General features: G+C 40.0%; 2 protein-coding genes across 4 annotated transcripts; one reads left to right on the plus strand and one right to left on the minus strand.

Moving 5' to 3' along the window:
• Positions 1-3,472: 3,472 nt before the first annotated feature.
• Positions 3,473-6,348, minus strand: LOC115743967 (cyclic dof factor 3-like). 2 transcript variants are annotated; one of them, XM_030679023.2, is made up of 3 exons: positions 6,067-6,198; positions 5,760-5,852; positions 3,473-5,027 (listed from the first exon to the last, which is right to left on the minus strand). In XM_030679023.2, the coding sequence occupies exon 3, from the start codon at positions 5,001-5,003 to the stop codon at positions 3,798-3,800; it is 1,206 nt and encodes a 401-aa protein (XP_030534883.2). In that variant the 5' UTR covers positions 5,004-5,027; positions 5,760-5,852; positions 6,067-6,198; the 3' UTR covers positions 3,473-3,797. The 2 variants fall into 2 exon arrangements, with proteins under 2 accessions (XP_030534883.2, XP_030534876.2); XM_030679016.2 differs by lacking the exon at positions 5,760-5,852 and having other exon boundaries at positions 6,067-6,348.
• A 10,458-nt stretch (positions 6,349-16,806) lies between these two features.
• Positions 16,807-18,024, plus strand: LOC115743980. 2 transcript variants are annotated; one of them, XR_004015763.2, is made up of 4 exons: positions 16,807-17,148; positions 17,250-17,311; positions 17,427-17,788; positions 17,887-18,024. XR_004015763.2 is itself a non-coding variant. In XM_030679037.2 (3 exons), exons 1-3 carry the CDS (start codon positions 17,040-17,042, stop codon positions 17,562-17,564), a joined length of 309 nt encoding a protein of 102 aa, XP_030534897.1. In that variant the 5' UTR covers positions 16,813-17,039; the 3' UTR covers positions 17,565-18,024. The 2 variants fall into 2 exon arrangements, 1 of the variants encoding a protein (XP_030534897.1); XM_030679037.2 differs by having other exon boundaries at positions 16,813-17,148; positions 17,427-18,024.
• Positions 18,025-18,683: the final 659 nt, after the last annotated feature.

Here is an 18,683-nt window from a genome sequence, read left to right on the forward strand (position 1 = left end):
CCTAAAAATGATGACGTAGGTTTTTCAATATTTTCTCTTACTTACATGGTGATGACATGACAAAAGCATGAATCATAAGGCTAAAACAACATCATTTTGGTCTCAATATAAATTTTAATAATTTAAATTAAATTAACAATAAGCTAAATTTAAATTCAAACAAAAAGAGCCAAGGGCTCGCAACCCTCATTGATTGCAAGCAATGGCCTGTAAACCTAACCGGGGCTCGGCGACCCCCGCCAACCATTCCCCCACCATTGTTGGCCTTTTCCCAACAATGATGGGGCAGTGGCGGCGAGGGCTGCGAAAGCCCTCGCCGCCTTTTTTCCAACTCTCTCTTTTTTTTAATGTAATCCATTTTCTAATTAAGTTTAAATGCAATTTATATAGAAAATCATAGTGGACCAAAGTGACGTCATTTTAGCCACATCATTATTACATAAGATTAAAAAAAAATCACTAGCACTTTCTTTCAATCAAGCTGGACGGAGTTAACAAAGGGAGTTGATTATTTCAATTTGACAAGTTTTAGAACTTAATTGTACTTTTTAAAAGTTTTAAAACTTAATTGTACTTTCTTGATAAGTTTTAAGGTTTACCGTACACTTATCCTTTTTAATATTCTTTATATAATATTTCATTTTTTTCAGTTATACTACCTTTTAATTTAGACCAATATTGAAGTTTACTGTACTTTCAATTTGATGAAATTTCATAAATACGTGCAAATCATGCACCCCGACCACGTGCATCGCATAAGGGTCCATTCATAGGGTGGTAGTCACATCCTATAGTGTTACATTTGAGTTAGATTTACTTCATCCAAATCAAACAGTTAATCACTTAATCTTTGGGCAGTTCAAACCAACATATTCATATAATAATAGCGGAAAAATTGGCCAAAAAGTCCTAAACCTATTGCATTTTTGCAAATTCAATCATAAACCTTTTAATTTTGCCAATTGAGATTTAAACATTTTTTACGTTTTGTCAATTGAATCAATTCTGACAATTTTGGCCGGAAATCGTTAACGTGAACGTCGGTTATCCTACGTGTCATGGCTAGTATTGACGTGGAAAATTTTTAGTACCATTTTTATGTTTTTCTAATTTTTTAGCTTTATTTTTTATTTTCTTTTATTTTTTTCTTACTTTTTCTTTGTTGTAGCCGGCGAGGGCCAGCCACATTAAACAAAAAGTAAGGAAGAAAAAAACAAAAAGAAAAAGTATTTTTTAAAAAAAATTAAGATACTATAAAAATTGTCCACGTTACCATAGGTCGTGCCACATAGAATAACAGGAGCCCACATCGGTGATTTCTAGTCAAAATTGATTGGATGGATTCAATTGAAAATGTCGTGAAAAGCTTTAGAACTCAATTGAAAAAAATGAAAAGATTTAAGATTAAATTGGCAAAAATGCACTAGATTTAGGACTTTTCGGACAATTTTCCCTAATAATAACAATAATGACAACTGCAAATCAGTGGAATAACTCATCAAAAAGTTGAAGATAAATTGTAAATAGGAATGTTGATCTCAAAATAAGCTTCCCTCGTCATGTATCTTTCTCGAGAGGATTCGAGGGTCACACTTCTTTTTCGGTGCTTCTTTCCTAACCTGCATCTACTTTAATGCATGCGCACTTCTTGCCTAATGATGCATTGTATCCTGGAAGGCCATTAATAAAATTCCTTGGACGACCTTAATATCAAATTGAGAGCTCGTTGACTTGGCTGCAACTTTACATGCATGAAGTTAAAGGTCAACTACGTATAAGAACATTATCTTTGACATCTCCATCATCACTCTCCCAAAGTCACTTTTGGAGACATGTTATGGTGGAAGTGACGTTTTTCGCCAGTAGAAACCCCAAGAAATGGCCATCTTTCCAAGGTTGATGTCTACCCCCACCCAAAATTTATGATTAAGCCATTAATTTGAGGACTAATTGTACATTCAAGAGTCAATGATTGCCTGCGAATCCAGAGCTAGAAACTTGCATAGATGTGAAAGGTTTGACTCGCTTGAAGGCGTTATTCACTGAATCGGAATTGAGTGGCAGGCCAAGACTACATCACATTTTCTCTAGGACTGTTCATAATCTACTTCAAGTTGGTTCACATGTAATGTGAATCGTTGTGGAATTGATGATCGTTCTACAAAGATCCAGAAGATGCAAAGTGCGAACCTCGACCCCCAATCGAACCCGTGATTGGTAACCTCGGTATTTACGTGACTTGTTGACGAACCCGTGTCAACCAGGAGCATCCTCTCAATTGTATTATGAATCAATAATTAATGTCTCCATCTCATATCTTAAAAACTTCCTCGTATATGATGCTAACCCTAGAAGACGCAAATTGACGAAAATACCACTAAATTACGTAAATTTAAATAAGATCACGAAAATGCCTAAAAACCCATCTAGACAACCCCAAAATGCCAAAAAAAAAAAAAAAAAAAACCGGTCTTCGGTCACAACATAGCGGTGAGTATTGATCGGTGGCCCGTTTCCAAGCATCCGATCAAATTTGAGCCCATTCGGAATTCGCCAATCCTTCATTCAAAATCTTCTCTACTCCAAAAATCACAAACCATGATGCCAACCGCTTACTTGAATTCCTTTGCCCTTGCTTGAGTGATCGGACCAAGTGAACAGGATAATGGATCCCTACCACGTCTTCTCGATATATGGCTCAACGTCCACATCAACATGCCAAACTTTTAAAGTCCCCAAAGGCTCATTCTTTTTTGTCCTTCTTCGGTTTAATTGTTCAGATCGGTCTCTCCAGAAACTGCAAATAGGCCGGCGATACCGACAAACTGCACGGTTGCTTCCCTGTGAGGAGTAATGATATAGATGGAAAAGGGGAGCGCCAAGATTGGAGAAGGAAACCCGTGTGAATTGTCTTGGCCAAAGGGGCAAATAACAGCTGTTGTGATGAGCAGGTTGTGGCTGATGTATGCTTTGAATTGTGGAAAGCATGCCTTGCTATTGGCTGTTTCTCCATCTCACTCTGGAAGTTGGACCAAAAGAAACAGTGAAGTACTGAGCTTTCATTGCCAAACTCTGGCAATTTGTGCCATGGATTGCAAGGAAAGAAAAAAAAAAAAACAGTCAGCTTTTGTTGGAGTTGTTGTTCTCCTACATCGCCTTACAACAAGTCTACTCATGTTGTCTCCCTCCACCTAACAGCTTAAATTTTTAGGTTGAACTTTCTAATAGCTTTTACTTGATACTCATCGGTCTTAGAATCAAGAAAAAGTTGGATCTTTCTGCTTGTACCAGTCTTCATGGTATATTTGTTCCTCCAAAGCTGTGTGCCCTGCTTCATGAGGGATTCACTCATGTATGCTCTGACCGCTATCTCAAGAACACCTTTGATGATATCACTTGTTGGATAATCACAAAGAACATTTGGAGAGATCGAATAGGTTTTACGCATTGCTGCTTCGATTCAGGATGAATATAAGAAACATCTCTCAAGAGGTACAAGATTCAGACAAAGCTTTTCTGTTCCGTTCAAATAATTTACATGAGTAACGTACGAGTGGGTGCACTCAACCTAATTAGCACACAGATAAAGGAAACATCCCCATCAGGTTGGAATTAGTTCGCTGCGAACTCCGGTGAGTCTGGGGTCCGTCGCTTTCCTAGGCTCGTCGCAGCCGATCGATGACTCACCTCGCTCGGTTCCAAACAATGCAAGTCGCAGAATCACCAAAGAAAGATGACAGCCCAGTTACAAGAGTTTTCCTGTAGTTACTTCTACCTGTAGTCATCACGAGCCAAACTCAAGAGCTCTCGTGGAACTTGATAGATCTCGATAAGGCAGCAGGGTTAGCGCACAAAACAGATACGGTTTCGGACACGTGATTTTTCTCCTCGCCCTTTGATTGGAAGCCCTTGAACAACCCGTCCTTACCTAGCCAGTCCTTCTTGATCCCAAGAGTAGACCATATAGTACTTTTCGCAGCCTCGCTCGGGTCATCTATACGTAAAGTCTTTGGGACTAAAACACATCCGTTCCTCCGTTTCCCAGGCTTGTCTTCCACAGAAACATCCATTTTAAGCATCTCGCCTTCTCTTGAATGCTTCCCAAGAGTCAGCGAATCTGGTCCTGAGTTCAATGCCTTTTGGCTCGGAGGTGAGAACGGAGGGAAATTCCAACTACTGTGGAGGCCACAGTTCCAAAGCCCCGCAGGGTAGATCGGCACAGCAAATCCTGAAGGACATAAAGACGGTGGAAGAAACGTGGGATTCCACGGATAAGGCTGAGGAACACCTGGAAAGCATGGCAACTGAGGATGGAATCCATTGGCACTGGATCCTTCCAGATAGGAATTCCCACTTCCTTCAACCGTCAAGTTTGAGATCGCGACAGACGATCGGCTCGAGCAATCGTCATTTTTCTCTTCACTTCTTTGCGGGACTAAAACCCCATTCCTTCCGAAGTCATGAAACCCATTCCGCATTCCGTTCGTAGCTGATCCTTTCTTATTGGCGAGATTCAACACAGCAGCCATGGAATCACCGGTGGATGGATCTAAGCCAAATGTGAGAACAGTGCCATTGATCTTCCCATTTGGAAGGTGAATCCCGTTCGGAGCATCGATTCGAGCTGCCTGAAGAGCCTCAGAGATGGTGATGTGGTGATAATGCGAAGCTGAGCTCTTGCTCTTGCGGCGCCCAGCTCCCACGGGAACATTCCTCATGGTGCCGCCCGCCGTCCAGTATCTTTGGCAGGACTTGCAGAAGTGCCGGGGCTGATTGACGTTGTAGTTGTTGTAGTAGCAGAACTTGGTGTCCATGCTGTTGCATCGCGGGCAAGGTAGGATCTTGTCCGGCTTCTTCAGGGGTTTCTCCTGCGAGTTTGGCGAATCGCCCTGTCCTTGATCGGTGCCGGAAGCTTTCGATTTGGCAGACTCTTCCTCAATAGAGGGTGTTTTTGGGTTCACAGTTTCTGGCGAAACCTGGTCATCATCTACTTGCATTTCCATGGCAACTTTTTCAGTGGAATGGCACTGATGACATGACATGCCAAAATGGAGGTAAATCAGTACCAAGCAATGGATGTAAAAGTCTAACTAGGAAAAACTTCTAGAAGAGCATGATGAGCAGCAACAGAACAAGCAAGGGCAACCGGAAAGAATGAGAACAGCATCCAGGAATGTTGTTGTCATCATTCCTTGACTAAAATAATGCCATCCCTCTTTCCATTGTTTATTTGCCATTACCTAAATCTAAAGTCTTCGAAAGTTCTAGAATGAAACTCTTAGCATTGATCTTGTCGCCTGGACTTCAGAGACATAGACGAGCTCTCCAAGAAATTTGTCAGAATCAAGGAAAAAGACAGAGATTCAGTGAATTCAAACAGTGTCAGATCCAAAACAGGCGGCCTTGGAACTATGCAGCTGGTACTAAAAATCAACATCAGCTCACGTGCGATGTCTAGGACTTGAATTTCAGAGGGTATGCAGAATTTCTCTATCTGTGTAGTATAAATTATGCTCATCATGGATCATACCAGACAGCATACGGCTAAAAGGCCTCTCTATACCATATTTTAAAACAGGGAAGAAGTCTTCTTCCCAATTCCTCCTTTAAAGCTTAAATTTTTTTTTTGTCAGATTTATGTTGTTTTTCCCCTGTTTTCTGGATGAAGATAGCAGGGTCGTGGCCGTCTCTGTTTTATGCTGTTTTAGGTGGAGACAAGATTCTTAAACAAGCGAAAGAATTCACCTCGTGAAGACTACCTGCTTTGGTGATCTTATTGCTCGGTGATGGCAAAACAACCCCCAAAACTGGTAGTTCCTTTGTCTTCGCTCTTAACTTTTCTATGCCTTCAACTTCACGGATCAAATCAAAACCAATTTACAGAACACCATCAAAGAGAAGCTAAAAATAGCAAAAAAGTTTCAGGATTTCAAGAAGTTCCACAGAATTATCCAGAGACAGAGCATCACACCCAAGTACAGAAAAGCAGAGACAGAGAGGCAGAGAGACCCATCAATCTTTTTGATGTCCTGAGAAATGGGCAGTCACCATACCCCACAAACGTACCTTCTCCGAACCTCCATCGTCTTCCTCCGAATTCACGCCGGAAGAAGCCACGTCGTCGCCGGAGGCTTCCGGCGACTCTCCGCTGGACGACAAGGGTATCTTCTTGCCGAAGAGCTTGATGGCGGGGTCGCTCGTCATCTCCATCATCCTCTATGCTTTGCTTTCTTCAGGGTACTTGCTCTTCCAGAGAGTTTGTCCGTGTCTCGTTAGCGGGAGTTGGGTTCTTGGGCGGCCGGACATGGAAGAGGAAGAATGTTAAAAGTGTCAGTCTTTAAAGTCTTGTTGGAACTGAGAACTCGTTCGGTTTTTCGGAGAGGAGGAGGAGAGAGAGAGGTGGGTGCCACGTCAGCGACGGGGCTGGATTCTGAGCCACAAGTTTTCGTGGCCTTTAGATTTTCATTTCCTAGGCCCACAGCTTTTGATTCTTGCGGGGAGATTGCACCAAAAAGATGGTGCACCCGCTTTTGCGTCCGAATCCGACCCGACATTGCCCAATCGGACTCGGAGTTAGCCAAGAAGCGGGATGTTTGGGAAGCTGGCCGCGCGCATGTAACACCATTAAAGTAGAATTTTTATTTCAGAAGTACTTTTGAAGCATAAATTCATTTGATAATGTAACTTCTGGAGTAAAAAAAAATTTTAGTTGTGTAACTTCATTTTCTATTTGTTGAGCATTTTTTTTTTTTTTTTGCTTCAAAAGTAGTTTTGAAGCCATTTAAAGAAATAAAAAAAATTTACTTCTTTTCAGAAGTAGAAGTAGAAAAATCAATTTCTAATCTGAAATTAATTTATAAAGCAGAAGTGTTGCCATGCGCACCCCGATCCCATGCAATGGCCATTCGTTTTGGGGATTCAACGAGCTACAATATATTTTAAATTAACGGATCAAAAATCTTCTTATAAGGCTAAATAGAAGATATTCTCACTGAAATAGAATAGCAACAATACACTAATCATTTCCTTGTTTTAACGAGAGAAACTCAGACTCGACACGGCATGACTTAACTCGAAATTGACAAGAATCGATATGCTTTCGCTTGATTTTAATGAAAAACGATACGTAATCACATTGTAATATGTTTGTAGCGACCTAAGATGACACGAATGGTCAACACAAGTACGACCAGCAATTTTTTGATCGCCAGTTGTGTATGGTTCAATGAATGACAATGCGGAGGGAATCTTGTCTTAGGCGGCCCATAAATTCGTGCACATTCAATCTATTCTGAGAATTTAATAGGAAATTTGCTCTCCTTAATATATTTTCTTGAAATATATCATACATACAATAATGACCTCATCATTTATTTATTTTAGATTTGTTTTATTTAAATACATGAAATTATTCTTGTTGCCTTTGTTTCTCGAGCATGAGAGTTCGTTGTTTATAGAGGTCAGCATGATTTCAAAGTATGCAAGGTAAGTTCCATGTTTCAAAATCTGGAAAACTTGTTCTAATCGGTAGGTTCCAAGTTTCAGCTAGGTGGAACATGGAACCTACAACAATTTTTCGTGTTTTTCTTGGTACATGTCTTCGCACGATCCTGTGGTATTCAATGGCATACGATGATAATTGTATAATTTGGAATTACTTGTCTAAGCTTCCATATCCAACAGTACTTATGATTGAGACTTTTACTTTGTTAATGTATCATATTTGTTCATTTCTAAAAGAGTTGTGATGAGTGAATTGCAGCAGAAATGCTGGTTATTAAAAGTTATCATTCGTTGCGGTCATCGAATTAAGAATAAAGACAAAACATAGATAGAACCTGGAACCTATGACAAGGTAGTTTACGGGTTCTAGGGTATGCAAGGTAAGTTTCGGGGTCCAAAAAATAAGAAACATATGCTGATGGGTAGATTCCAAGTTCCAAGTAGGAATTTGTATGGAACCCGCAGCCATTCCACCTTAATTGTTTAAGCTTTTAGCATTGTTAACTAGCCAGTTGATGTTCGTAGAGTAATGTTATTAAGTACAAAATTTGATAATGTCAAATTGGTAAAATCTTGGTGATGTTTTCCAAAATTGAATTTGTCCTTCCACAGTTTGATTTATCAACACTCAAGAATCTATGGACAGTGTGCAACCATGAAAATGACAAATATAGAGTGCATATATTTCACAGAAAATGGATGATTTAGAAAATATTTTTTTTAAAAATGATGCATCACTAAATAAAGGAAAAATATTTTCATCGTCCATAAAAGTAGTTCTCGATAATAAAAAGATTTTTCATTGACTAATTATTTCAACCAATACAAGCGATAATTTATTCAAACTATTCATGTTTTGCAAAACAAATGGAACCTAGTTCATGCAATATCTTCTGATTCAAGATGGTCGGGAAAATTTGGCGTAGACTAAAGAAAATTTTGCATCGCACAACAAGGTGCAAAACTGCCAAAATCTCCAAAATAGCAAAACCCACGAGCTTTTGCTTGGGGGACACCCTCAACATTTCAAAGCGCCACGAATTTCACTTTCCGACGAGAGCACTCACCGTTAAGTTCTTCGTCCGTTCACATTGATGTGGCTAGCGGTGCTGACAAGTGGCCAAAGGATACCGCGGATTAGGGACGTGCAACCGGATCGAATTTATCCAGAAATTAAATCGGATCACCCAAAAAACAGGTTCGGAAACCAATTCTTGTTCCAACTGATTCGGGCGTAGGTTCTAATTTTTGAAAATCGGTTGGAATTGATCCGGTTCCCAATTCCAAGTGAAGGTCTACCCGGGAATCGGATCGATTTTGGAACCGATTTTTAGCTACTGTAAAAGAAAAAATCTTAATCTTGCTCGCCTCACCTTTCCTGTTTTTGGTGAATTGTAGTTTCTATTGCTCATATTAGGGATTATTGTTTTTGGCGAATAGTGATTTTTATTATTCAGTCTTTTACTTTGAATCGTTTCATTACTACTCATATTTTTTTTTTGGAAGAAATAAAATTAGAAAAAGAAACAAAAGAAAAAATGGGTTCTCGAGTAAACCTTGGAATCTAATCGAAAAAATAAGGTAGGTTCCAAAACATATGCCAGAATAAACGGGGTAGGTTCTATATCCCAAAAACTGAAAATCGGTTATAACATGATAGGTTTCAAATTTTAATTCGGGAACCAACCTATCCGGATCATGCTCACCCTTACTGCAGATGATCAACGGAAGCCAAATGATCCGTCGTTCTCGATATTTAGTTGGAAATTTTAGTGATTGGTATATATATATATTTTTCTGGTTCGTTAAAGGGTCAATTCAAGAACAAATGAGAAGTGGCGAGCCCAACAAGGCAAAAAAAAAAAAAAAAAACATTACAATAATAGGACGTGGCGCATAAATAATTCAACAGCAACTTCTCCTTTCTCAAATTAAAGAAAATCCCCACAATAGTGATGGTTACTATCGCGAAAAATGAATAGTTAAAAAATATTTAATTAAAAATAATTGCCTATGTTTTTTTTTATGATAATCAATGACCAAGGATATTTAGAAATTATTTATTATAAATTATTATTTTTTATTAATTAATTTTTTCAAACGATATAAATAATCATTTTGACAACTTATATGTCTTGAATATCGCGAGAGCGGTTAGTATGTTAAAAATCGCAATACATTTCTTATTTAGCAATTGATCGAGCAATCTTCAGAACACTATCAAACGAATCACTTGCAGTATGCCACTTACATGCTATCATGAAATTCAAGCTCCCGCGTATCATTTGACCTATATTATAATTCCGTTTGTTTCGTGAAAAATGAACTATTCGATAAGTTTTTTTTTTTCCGAAAAGATTACCCGTGTCACTTGAGATGATTGGTTGTTGACAATATTTTTATTATTGATAAGGTTTTACGCTTAAATATTTTCGTTGAAGATGAAGAATATTTTATTTTATTTATTTATTTTTATAAGTGAAGAAAATTATTAATTTCTCAATTTTTTTTTGCCAAAACAGCCGCAGCCCACCTTTATACAACGGATAAGCATGGCTTATCGCCACGTCACGTCAGCACTCCACACATGTCTGTTTTTCCACACGTGGGGCCCGCTGACGCCCCAAAAAGCTGGGAAAAGCCGCCCGGAAAAATCTTCCCCCCGAGTCTCCGATCGCTCGACACGTGTCGAGATTGAGGGACACGTGTGGCTCACTGGTGCCAATTTCCCACCCTGACCTCGACTTTCGTACATCCTCCCACGATCCGACACGTGTCCCACTCCGTCCGCTCTTTTTTACTTGGGGCAGTGCGTGGCGTGTCCCCACGTGGACGATAAGAAGAAAGGTCAGGCCCGACGGCTTTAACGTCTTCCCTTTGGGTCTTTCGGTGTGAAAAAGTCAACCGACTTTTCTTTTTCTTTTTCCAACGCTTTAGTTTAATTTTAAGTACTTTATTAAGTGCGTCTGGTGTTGGGTAATTAAGAAAGTCGATTACGACGTGCCGATTAGATTAAGCTTATGTTCCGTTTAAAGGCCTTATAATTAAGGGAAATGTTCAGTGATTATGGACGGAATCGACAATTTTCAAAAAAAAAAAATTGAAATCTTTCCTTCCTTTATGATCTTGGTAATCATACATTGGGCCTTGTAATTATGGGCTTGGAAATTAGTTGAGCTAGCCTAATAAGTCGCTTCGTTTGGGATCTTATCTGGACTTTGCTATCCCGCGTACGTTATGTAAGTAGAGAATATCCATCGCTGCTAAAGAAGAAAAAGATATGATTGACAATTGCGGGTATAGGGAGGAGCGCAGGCATCGGCACATAAGCCCACTATCCCTATACATCAAATGGACAGGCCGCGGAGGCTCCTGTAGCTGTAGATGAGATATAATCATTCCTTCCTTAGTGAGGTAAATCTTAATCAAACCAAGGATCCAAGGAAGCCTCTTGTTAAGATTTAGGTAAATCTAAATCTCAATCCTTACTTTATGATCTAGGTAAGCCATATATTTGGGCCTCATAATTATGGGCTTGGAAATTAGTTGAACGACTCAAGTAAGTCGTTAAACTGCTTCGTCCGAGACCTTGTCCGGAGTTCGGGATTCCCCATACGTTAAATAAGTAGAGAGTATTCTCCGCTATCAAGGAAGAAAAAGGCGTAATTAATGATTATAGGTGCAGGGGGTGCGAGCACCGGCACAAACCTACTGTCCCTGTATATCAAATGGACCTCCTTATTTCCACTCCAGTTTTGACTTTGACGCTCCCATATACACTGTTTTTACAGTATTGTCTTGCATGCTTTGGTCAAATTTTCCTCGTGTTACTTTTTTTTTTTTTTTTTGGGGCCCACGTTCTTCCTCGGGGACAACGAAACACCATCTCTTATCTGCGTTCACCTTCATTTTCTTCTTCTCCACAACGTTGGAGACGCGCGTGAAACAGAGGTGAAGGGTGAGCAAAGCAAGATCGAGCACGATTCAGGTCGCGCGATCAAAAGCATGCGCACGGATTCTTTCTCTTTCTATAATCGTCGGAGATTCCACCTACCAGAGATTTTTTTTTTTTTTTTTTTGGGAAAAGACGCTTCGAGGATGTTGTGGTACCGATCTTCAGAAGGCTCGGAAAAGAAAATAACTCAAAGAAGACACGTTCTTTTCTATAATTGTCTTGTTCGTTTAGTCTTCTCAGTTTTCTTCATCAATGTCCAACTTTTGCGCCATTACCGGGAGATCTCTGTTCTGCTCTGCTTTGCGGCGGCGAGGACCGGAGAAGTCGAATCTCGTTTGAAGGTCATCCGCGAGCACTAATTTTGCAGTCACTGAAGATTCCTGAAGCTTACGTAGTTGATTTGGTCATCCATCGCAGCTTCGTTTCACTCCATTGACCATTTTATATTGACGTCCTTTTTCCACTCGCTTCTTAGAAAGAAAGAAAAAAGACGAGATCTAATCTTCTCTGTTAGGGTCTGAATTGGTTTGATTTCGCCTTTCGATTTTATCTCCACAGTTGGAAGTTTCAGAACCATTGATTTCGTGCAACCGTGGAGCTCTTCTTCTTCCACGATCTCTCTCCGCCAAATTCTAAAGCAACGGAACGTAATCCTCTGAATTGGCTATTTAGCGATCTGAGTCAGGCACTTTGAGGCTCGGTTCGATGGAGCTATCATCCAATCCCATCAAGAACTCTGCCTAATCGAGAATTTGGTTATGCCCTCTCCAAGCTCGGGTTGCAAAGTCTCGGATTCGGGGCCCGAGCACGTCACGCTGTCTCTGTCTTGCATCGTCCTCGTCATGTTCATCTCCGTTCTCGTTATCTGATTGATTATCACCTTCGTCTCCCCTTCGTCTCATTCATTTCCTTCGCGGTCACTGTTCTCTTCATTCTCTTCCTCATCGTCATCGTCTACATCCTTGTCCTCATCTCGTGCCGCCCGCACGATCAAGTGACGATTCGGACAACTGGCGCCTTAGCTTATTGACCGGTTCGGGAAACTTGCGGAGTTGGTTTCTCATAACTGGCGGTGGGTGGGGAAAGAAGTTTGCCGACCATCGTAGGAGAGGATAAGGACCTTTTGCTGTTATTGTCCAACATACTGCAGACAAGAAAAGGGATAAGGAGGAACAAGGGACCCACAAAAACGGAAAAGCAATAAATAAAAAGAAAAGATAGAAAAAATTTTACCAAAGCATGCAAGCACCAATGGACTATGACAAGGTGATCCCCTTTCTTCGTATCTCTTTATCCTTATGGTGATGGAGATTCTTAATAGAATCAGCAATGAGAAAATTGCTACTGCATCATCTTTTAAGCTCCATTAGCCTCATCTATGCTCTGCTGATGATTTGTTCTTATTTTCTCATGGAGATGTAAACTCTGCTCTCTGCCTTGTTGATGGACTTGATGATTTTGTGATTCTTACCGGACTTAAGTTCAACCCAGACAAATGCAATATCCTTTTTTTCGAGGCTGTTCAAGGATGAAAAACTCCTTACACTGGATCGCACGCCTTTCTCCACAGGCACTCTTCCCATAAGATGCCTCGGTGTTCCACTTATTACGCGAAGGCTCACGCATGCGAATTGCGAGGGTCCGACGGAAAGGATATTTCAAAAAATAGATGGATGGGGGCATGAATCATATAAGCTATGCAGGACGACTTCAGTTGGCTAAATCGGTCCTTTTCTCCATCTGTACTTGCTAGATGCAAATGTTTCTCCTCCCAAAGCAAACTATTTACGAGATTGAAAAGAAGATTAGGCAGTTCTTATGGGCAAGAAAAGCAGAAACTCACAAATCCCACAAAGTCTCATGGAAAGTATTGTGCTCACCAAAGAAGGAAGGAGGACTAGGATTGCTTGATTTGAAAATATGGAACAAAGTATTGCTAGACCGCATGCTCTCGAGCCTCATCAATCATCCGTCTTCATCCCTATGGAGTACTTGGGTTCACCATGTTAAATGCAGAGGTACTTCAATCATGCAACTCGACATTAAGGGCAGCATGGCTTGGAGTTGGACATGTATTCTCAAGCTGAGATTTGCTCTAGCATCTATCATCTCTAGCCAAATATATTGTTGCAAAGAGATATACAAGGAATTCGAACAAGAGGGATCGGCTATGAACTAGTATAACTTGATTTGGACTAGTGGTATTAGCAAGCATAACTTTATCGGCTAGCTTATTTGTAGAGATAGGCTACTGACGGCAATAACCATAACAAGATTTCTATCTTCAGTTGATACTAAATGTAATTTTTGTACGATTGGCATATAAAACAAAAATCACTTATTCTTTGAGTGCACCTAGACCAACAATTTATGGCGTAGTATCCTTGCACAAAATGGGATTTGGCGTTCCGCAAGAGGATGGAATCTAGAACTCTAATGGATGATCAGGGCCACCAAAGGCAAAAACTTGGAGACGATGCACCTCAAGCTATCTTTCTTAGCGACTATTTGTTGCATTTGGGTGGAGCGGAACCGTAGACGGCTTCAAGACAAGTCAATTGAGACTCATCTTCCGTTGGCTCGAATTTGTAGGGTTGTAAGGGGTAGGGCGTCACCTTTACCATAATTGTAGACCTTTTCAAACAAATATTCTATTGGCTACTATATGGAGGCTTCCTTCCTCCGTATTCGCACATAATTAGTTTCTTTGTAATGCTAAGGGATTCCCCCGATCATTTGTACCCCATCCGATTAATAATACTCACATATTTACACACAAAAAAAATGGGCAAAATGGTGAAAGCATTGTTTTTTGGAGTGTCAAAGCCAAAACTGGAGTGGAAATAGCGCGACTCAACTAAATATATAGAAAAAATAGACGGGAAATCTTTCTATGTGTTTAGATTTTGTGTAGAAATACGCGCCATTATTACTTAAAAATTTCCGCCTATTCTTCGGAATCCAAAAGCATGACCATAATTAGTTAGATCTCCGAAGGGGAACTGATACAACAACCGATGGCCATAATTCTCGCCTAAATATGAATTCCTCGCTATAATGGTCGAATTCTTAATCATTGGTTCTTGAGTTGATAGAACGCCATTACCACCGGATGAATCTCGAGGGTGGGCGAGCTTATACAGGTGAGCATCCCCCCGCCTAAAAGTTTAGACTAGAGAAAAAGAATAATGTCCTTGCCCTCAACTTGTTACGTTATTGCGAGGGTATGAATTATTTCTTATGCCGATAATGGACTTGATTTTAAAAAAAAAAATTCTGCTTCAAAAAGGTTGCAGAAAATTATTTATTTTATTTTCGGTCAAATTGCGGAAAATTATTGAGTTTAGGGGAAGGTGCATCATTTGCTTATAGGCCTCGATGGTTGACTACATGTATATACAATAAGTGGAGAATAGCTAGAGTTGAGCATTATGACTTTCTTCACGACTTTAATGATGGTCTTCTCATTCACTCCTGGCGCAAAGCATGTGGTGCCCGTCCTTCTCAAAAGAGTCTTGATTGTAAGTTTTCTGTGTACGGGTGTTTAGCAAGTGCCTTGAGCCATTAGCTAACTAGGCTCGTCAAACAGGTAGGTCGGATCGAAAGGGTTCGACCACTGTTTTCATTCAATGCAAATCTAATAACACATACCCGATCCGATTTGTATCTAACATAATCTATATTATCAAAACACTTTCATATTTAACTCAATTTAGAGAAAATCATGCTCAAACCGAGGTGAGAGTACGGAACGAGTAAAGGTGAGAGGGAATGAAAAGAGTGTCGTAGAAGTGGGTTAGATCTAAGTAAGTTATAAATCTATTTACGACTCATGTACGACTCATTTATAGTCCTTTTAATACTCGATTATGTTTAAATCCATTCAATGCTCATTTATGTTTAAACCCATTTATTACTTAATCTCGTATATTTGGGTTAATTGATGAGTTTACGATCTATTTTGATAGGTCTATCGTTAACAAAACTTTTCCAATATAAACACTTACATTTACACACAAACCAGGATGAAACTTTGGCCTCACCATCATCGTGACAATTACATGCGGTCCTCATGATTTTACTTTTCCAAACAGACAAAGTCTGAACATAATATGCGGAATGTCTATCTATTGCAGCGCATCATCATGAATCAAGAAGGCATGCAATATGTGCTTTTTCCTTTTCGACTTAAGAAAAAGTTGTGTTCTTGAAGCAGCCACTTTGTGTTTCTCTCCTGGCCCCCAAGTTTTTATTTATTTATTTATTTTCTAAGAACACGAGTGCAACGTATCGCTTAAAGGCTCACGAAATATCCTACAAAGTTCCATGTACGGTTTAAGTTTAGGTCTTTGGCATATACACACGACCTTGACACAGAGTAATTTATATACAGTTGGTGGTATTTGACCAAGTGATCTTCGATTTGCAAAATCTCCAGAGATCCACACTGGCTGCATCAGCCTGGGGGTTGACCAACACAATCGTGCATATATATATATATATATAGTCAATGCCCCACTATTTAAGGTAGGAGCTTAGAGCATAGGGTTACATTATGTGATAAGCATAATCACATTATGAAAATTCTAAGTTCTTTTTATCTCTATGGTATAATAGAACTAATTTTGTGGATTTTAAAGAGGGCGTAAGTTATCAAATCTTTTGGGATGCTTAGGCATGTATGTTTGCAAAACTCATAAACAAGGCATAATGTCAAGGAAACGATCATTTATGTATTATAGCATCAACCGATTGCTGCTGCAATACACCCGATTAAAAAAAATGTATTGCAGCAAGAATCTGGTTTTTACACATGTCATGAGATTAACGACACTCGAACAAGATATGCTTTTCACCAAAAAATTTAGTGTTTTAATAAAAATTTGTGTGTAATTCAGCAGCTGCCACTCTACTCTAGTACTTAATCCTGTATTGTTAGTCATGACATTAAAGATGAATGCTTCCCATCAACTTTCACACTTTATGGCACTTCCAATGCAAGAGGACCACCCTCCTGTAGCCATTTTGACTCCACTCTTCCACAGTATTTTGCCCCCTTAGTCCTGGTCAAACACACCCATTGAATTAATTGACAGGATACAAGAAACCCTAATCACAATCCCCACCACACCATTGACTTAAAATTAGTGCAGCAGCAACACTTCTCTGCTGGTGCACATTAGCATCATTGTTCTTGGGTCATCATCCACTTTCATCAGTGTGTTTTCAACTTTTTCCCACCATACCGACCTTTTAAAAATGTGTTTTTTATCATGTTCATCACCACTTGACAAACCCTGGACATCAAAAAGGCCACCTCTTTAGTTGTCACTATTGTTATGGCTGTTCACATCTGCGGTTCTTGTCATGGAGTTTGAGGCCCAAAAGTGAGATATTCTGCAAGATTTTCTGACGCATTAAGCCTCCAACAAATCTTTGCGTTCCTATCAACTTTTTGGAAAGAGCAGACACGTTGCCCTATTTCGCCCTTGGATTACAGAACATTCAGAAAAATAAAGGACAAGAAAGTATATAAATGCAGTGCATCCCGTGTCACTAGAAAGCATCCACAGAAGCTGTCATGCCTAGAGAAATTGAGGAAATGGCTCCTTCCAATGCCTTCCACATGCTTGTTGCCTTGCTAACGTTTTCTCTGCTGCTGTCTTCAAACATTGCTGTCCCGATTACAAGTAAAGTTTCGAGTTTTCCGCTATAGTTCCTACCTCTGTCTTACCCTCCTGCTGTGTCTTGATGTTCATCCGATGACCAAGCGTTTTCTCGGCATTTGCAGGGCCAGGAAGCCTAATTCATAGGCCTAAAGCTCATTACCCAATCCCGGTGAAAGCGCACGAGGTAAGATCTAGAGTTGGATAGACGTTTTGCTCTTATTCGTTGGTGCTACAACTTAAGATCATTGAGGCCAAAAATGATCTTTCCTTTACTGAGCCAGTTCTGTTCTGGTGGTCAGATCAAAGAAGGAAGAAATCTGGAAGGTGAACTGGTTAGCGGAAGGATGACTGTGCAGCTCAACGATTATCCAGGGTCGGGGGCTAACAACCGGCACACTCCTAAGGCACAGTCTGCAAGAGTTTGTACTGATTGCTAGTTCTCCTCTATATCAGGAGTGAGCGTATTAGTCCCTATATTGAGCATAGATTTCGAGTGTCATGTCGCCCGTGGAGAGCATCAGTTTCCTTAATTTTGATCCTGTATCAGTGTAGCGAATTCTTTTGTACTATGGGCGACCGAAATGTGATTTAGACTTTAGATTAGAACTAGAATACCAGGTTTATGAGGTAATTCTTGTGTTAGGTCTTCGGTACTTATCAGGTAGGAGAACGTGACTGATGTCAGCTAAGAGCTCCGATCAGTATGTTTCTATAGAAGCCTAGAAAATTTAAATGAGACTTTCTGATCCATCTTCACAGTTCTTTTGCTCCGGAGGTACATTACTATCGGGCAATGGTCATCTTCATACTGGTTGACTGGGGACAAAATTAACAGGTGACGCTTTCCGATAAAGAAATGGCTGGCTATTGTTGCTGAAAGACATTGAAACCATGAACTAAGCTTTTCACTTGCTATCTGCACGTTGTTACTGCGAGCACCCGAAACTTCCTGGGCTATTATCGGTGATACTTAGGTTACTGCAACTTAGGCTTTAATCTTATTTTCTAATCATCTGCTTCGCCCTTTCCGTGCATAAGAAATCGTGAAACAAGTAAGTCGCATGATATTAAGTTCAAACACTATCTGTTCAATTATCAGTGCTCTTGCTCGTGGCGAGGAATTAGCCTAAAGGAGCAGAAAATCACAGCATCCAAATATACTGCTGATGCAGAGCTAGTAACATATGCCTTTTCTGGTAGGAGCATCCACGAATTCGATCAACCACAGCTCATGCTTGGTGAGCAGACATAAATGTAAGTTAACCTAAAAGCATATACTTTTCGACTATATGGACGGGTGCCCTTGTGCTGCTTCAACTGCTTTCCAGCTATCTTTCCTCAGCAAACTCAATAGAACATACACTGAAGAGCATAAAATATCGGCAAAATCTGTAGTTAGGTATTCAGCCATCAACTTTCTCCAACTTATATCGCATTCGATTTAGATTTTTTTAATCTGCAACTTTGCTTATCGGCTCAAAGGTTCCTGCATCTGGACTTTGTTAAGCATGGTCCATTGATTTAAGTATTGAAAGTGGGTTGCAAAGTGAAAGTGG

This window comes from Rhodamnia argentea, chromosome 6 (genome assembly GCF_020921035.1).
Source record: "Rhodamnia argentea isolate NSW1041297 chromosome 6, ASM2092103v1, whole genome shotgun sequence".
In the NCBI taxonomy this organism is placed as follows: domain Eukaryota; kingdom Viridiplantae; phylum Streptophyta; class Magnoliopsida; order Myrtales; family Myrtaceae; genus Rhodamnia; species Rhodamnia argentea.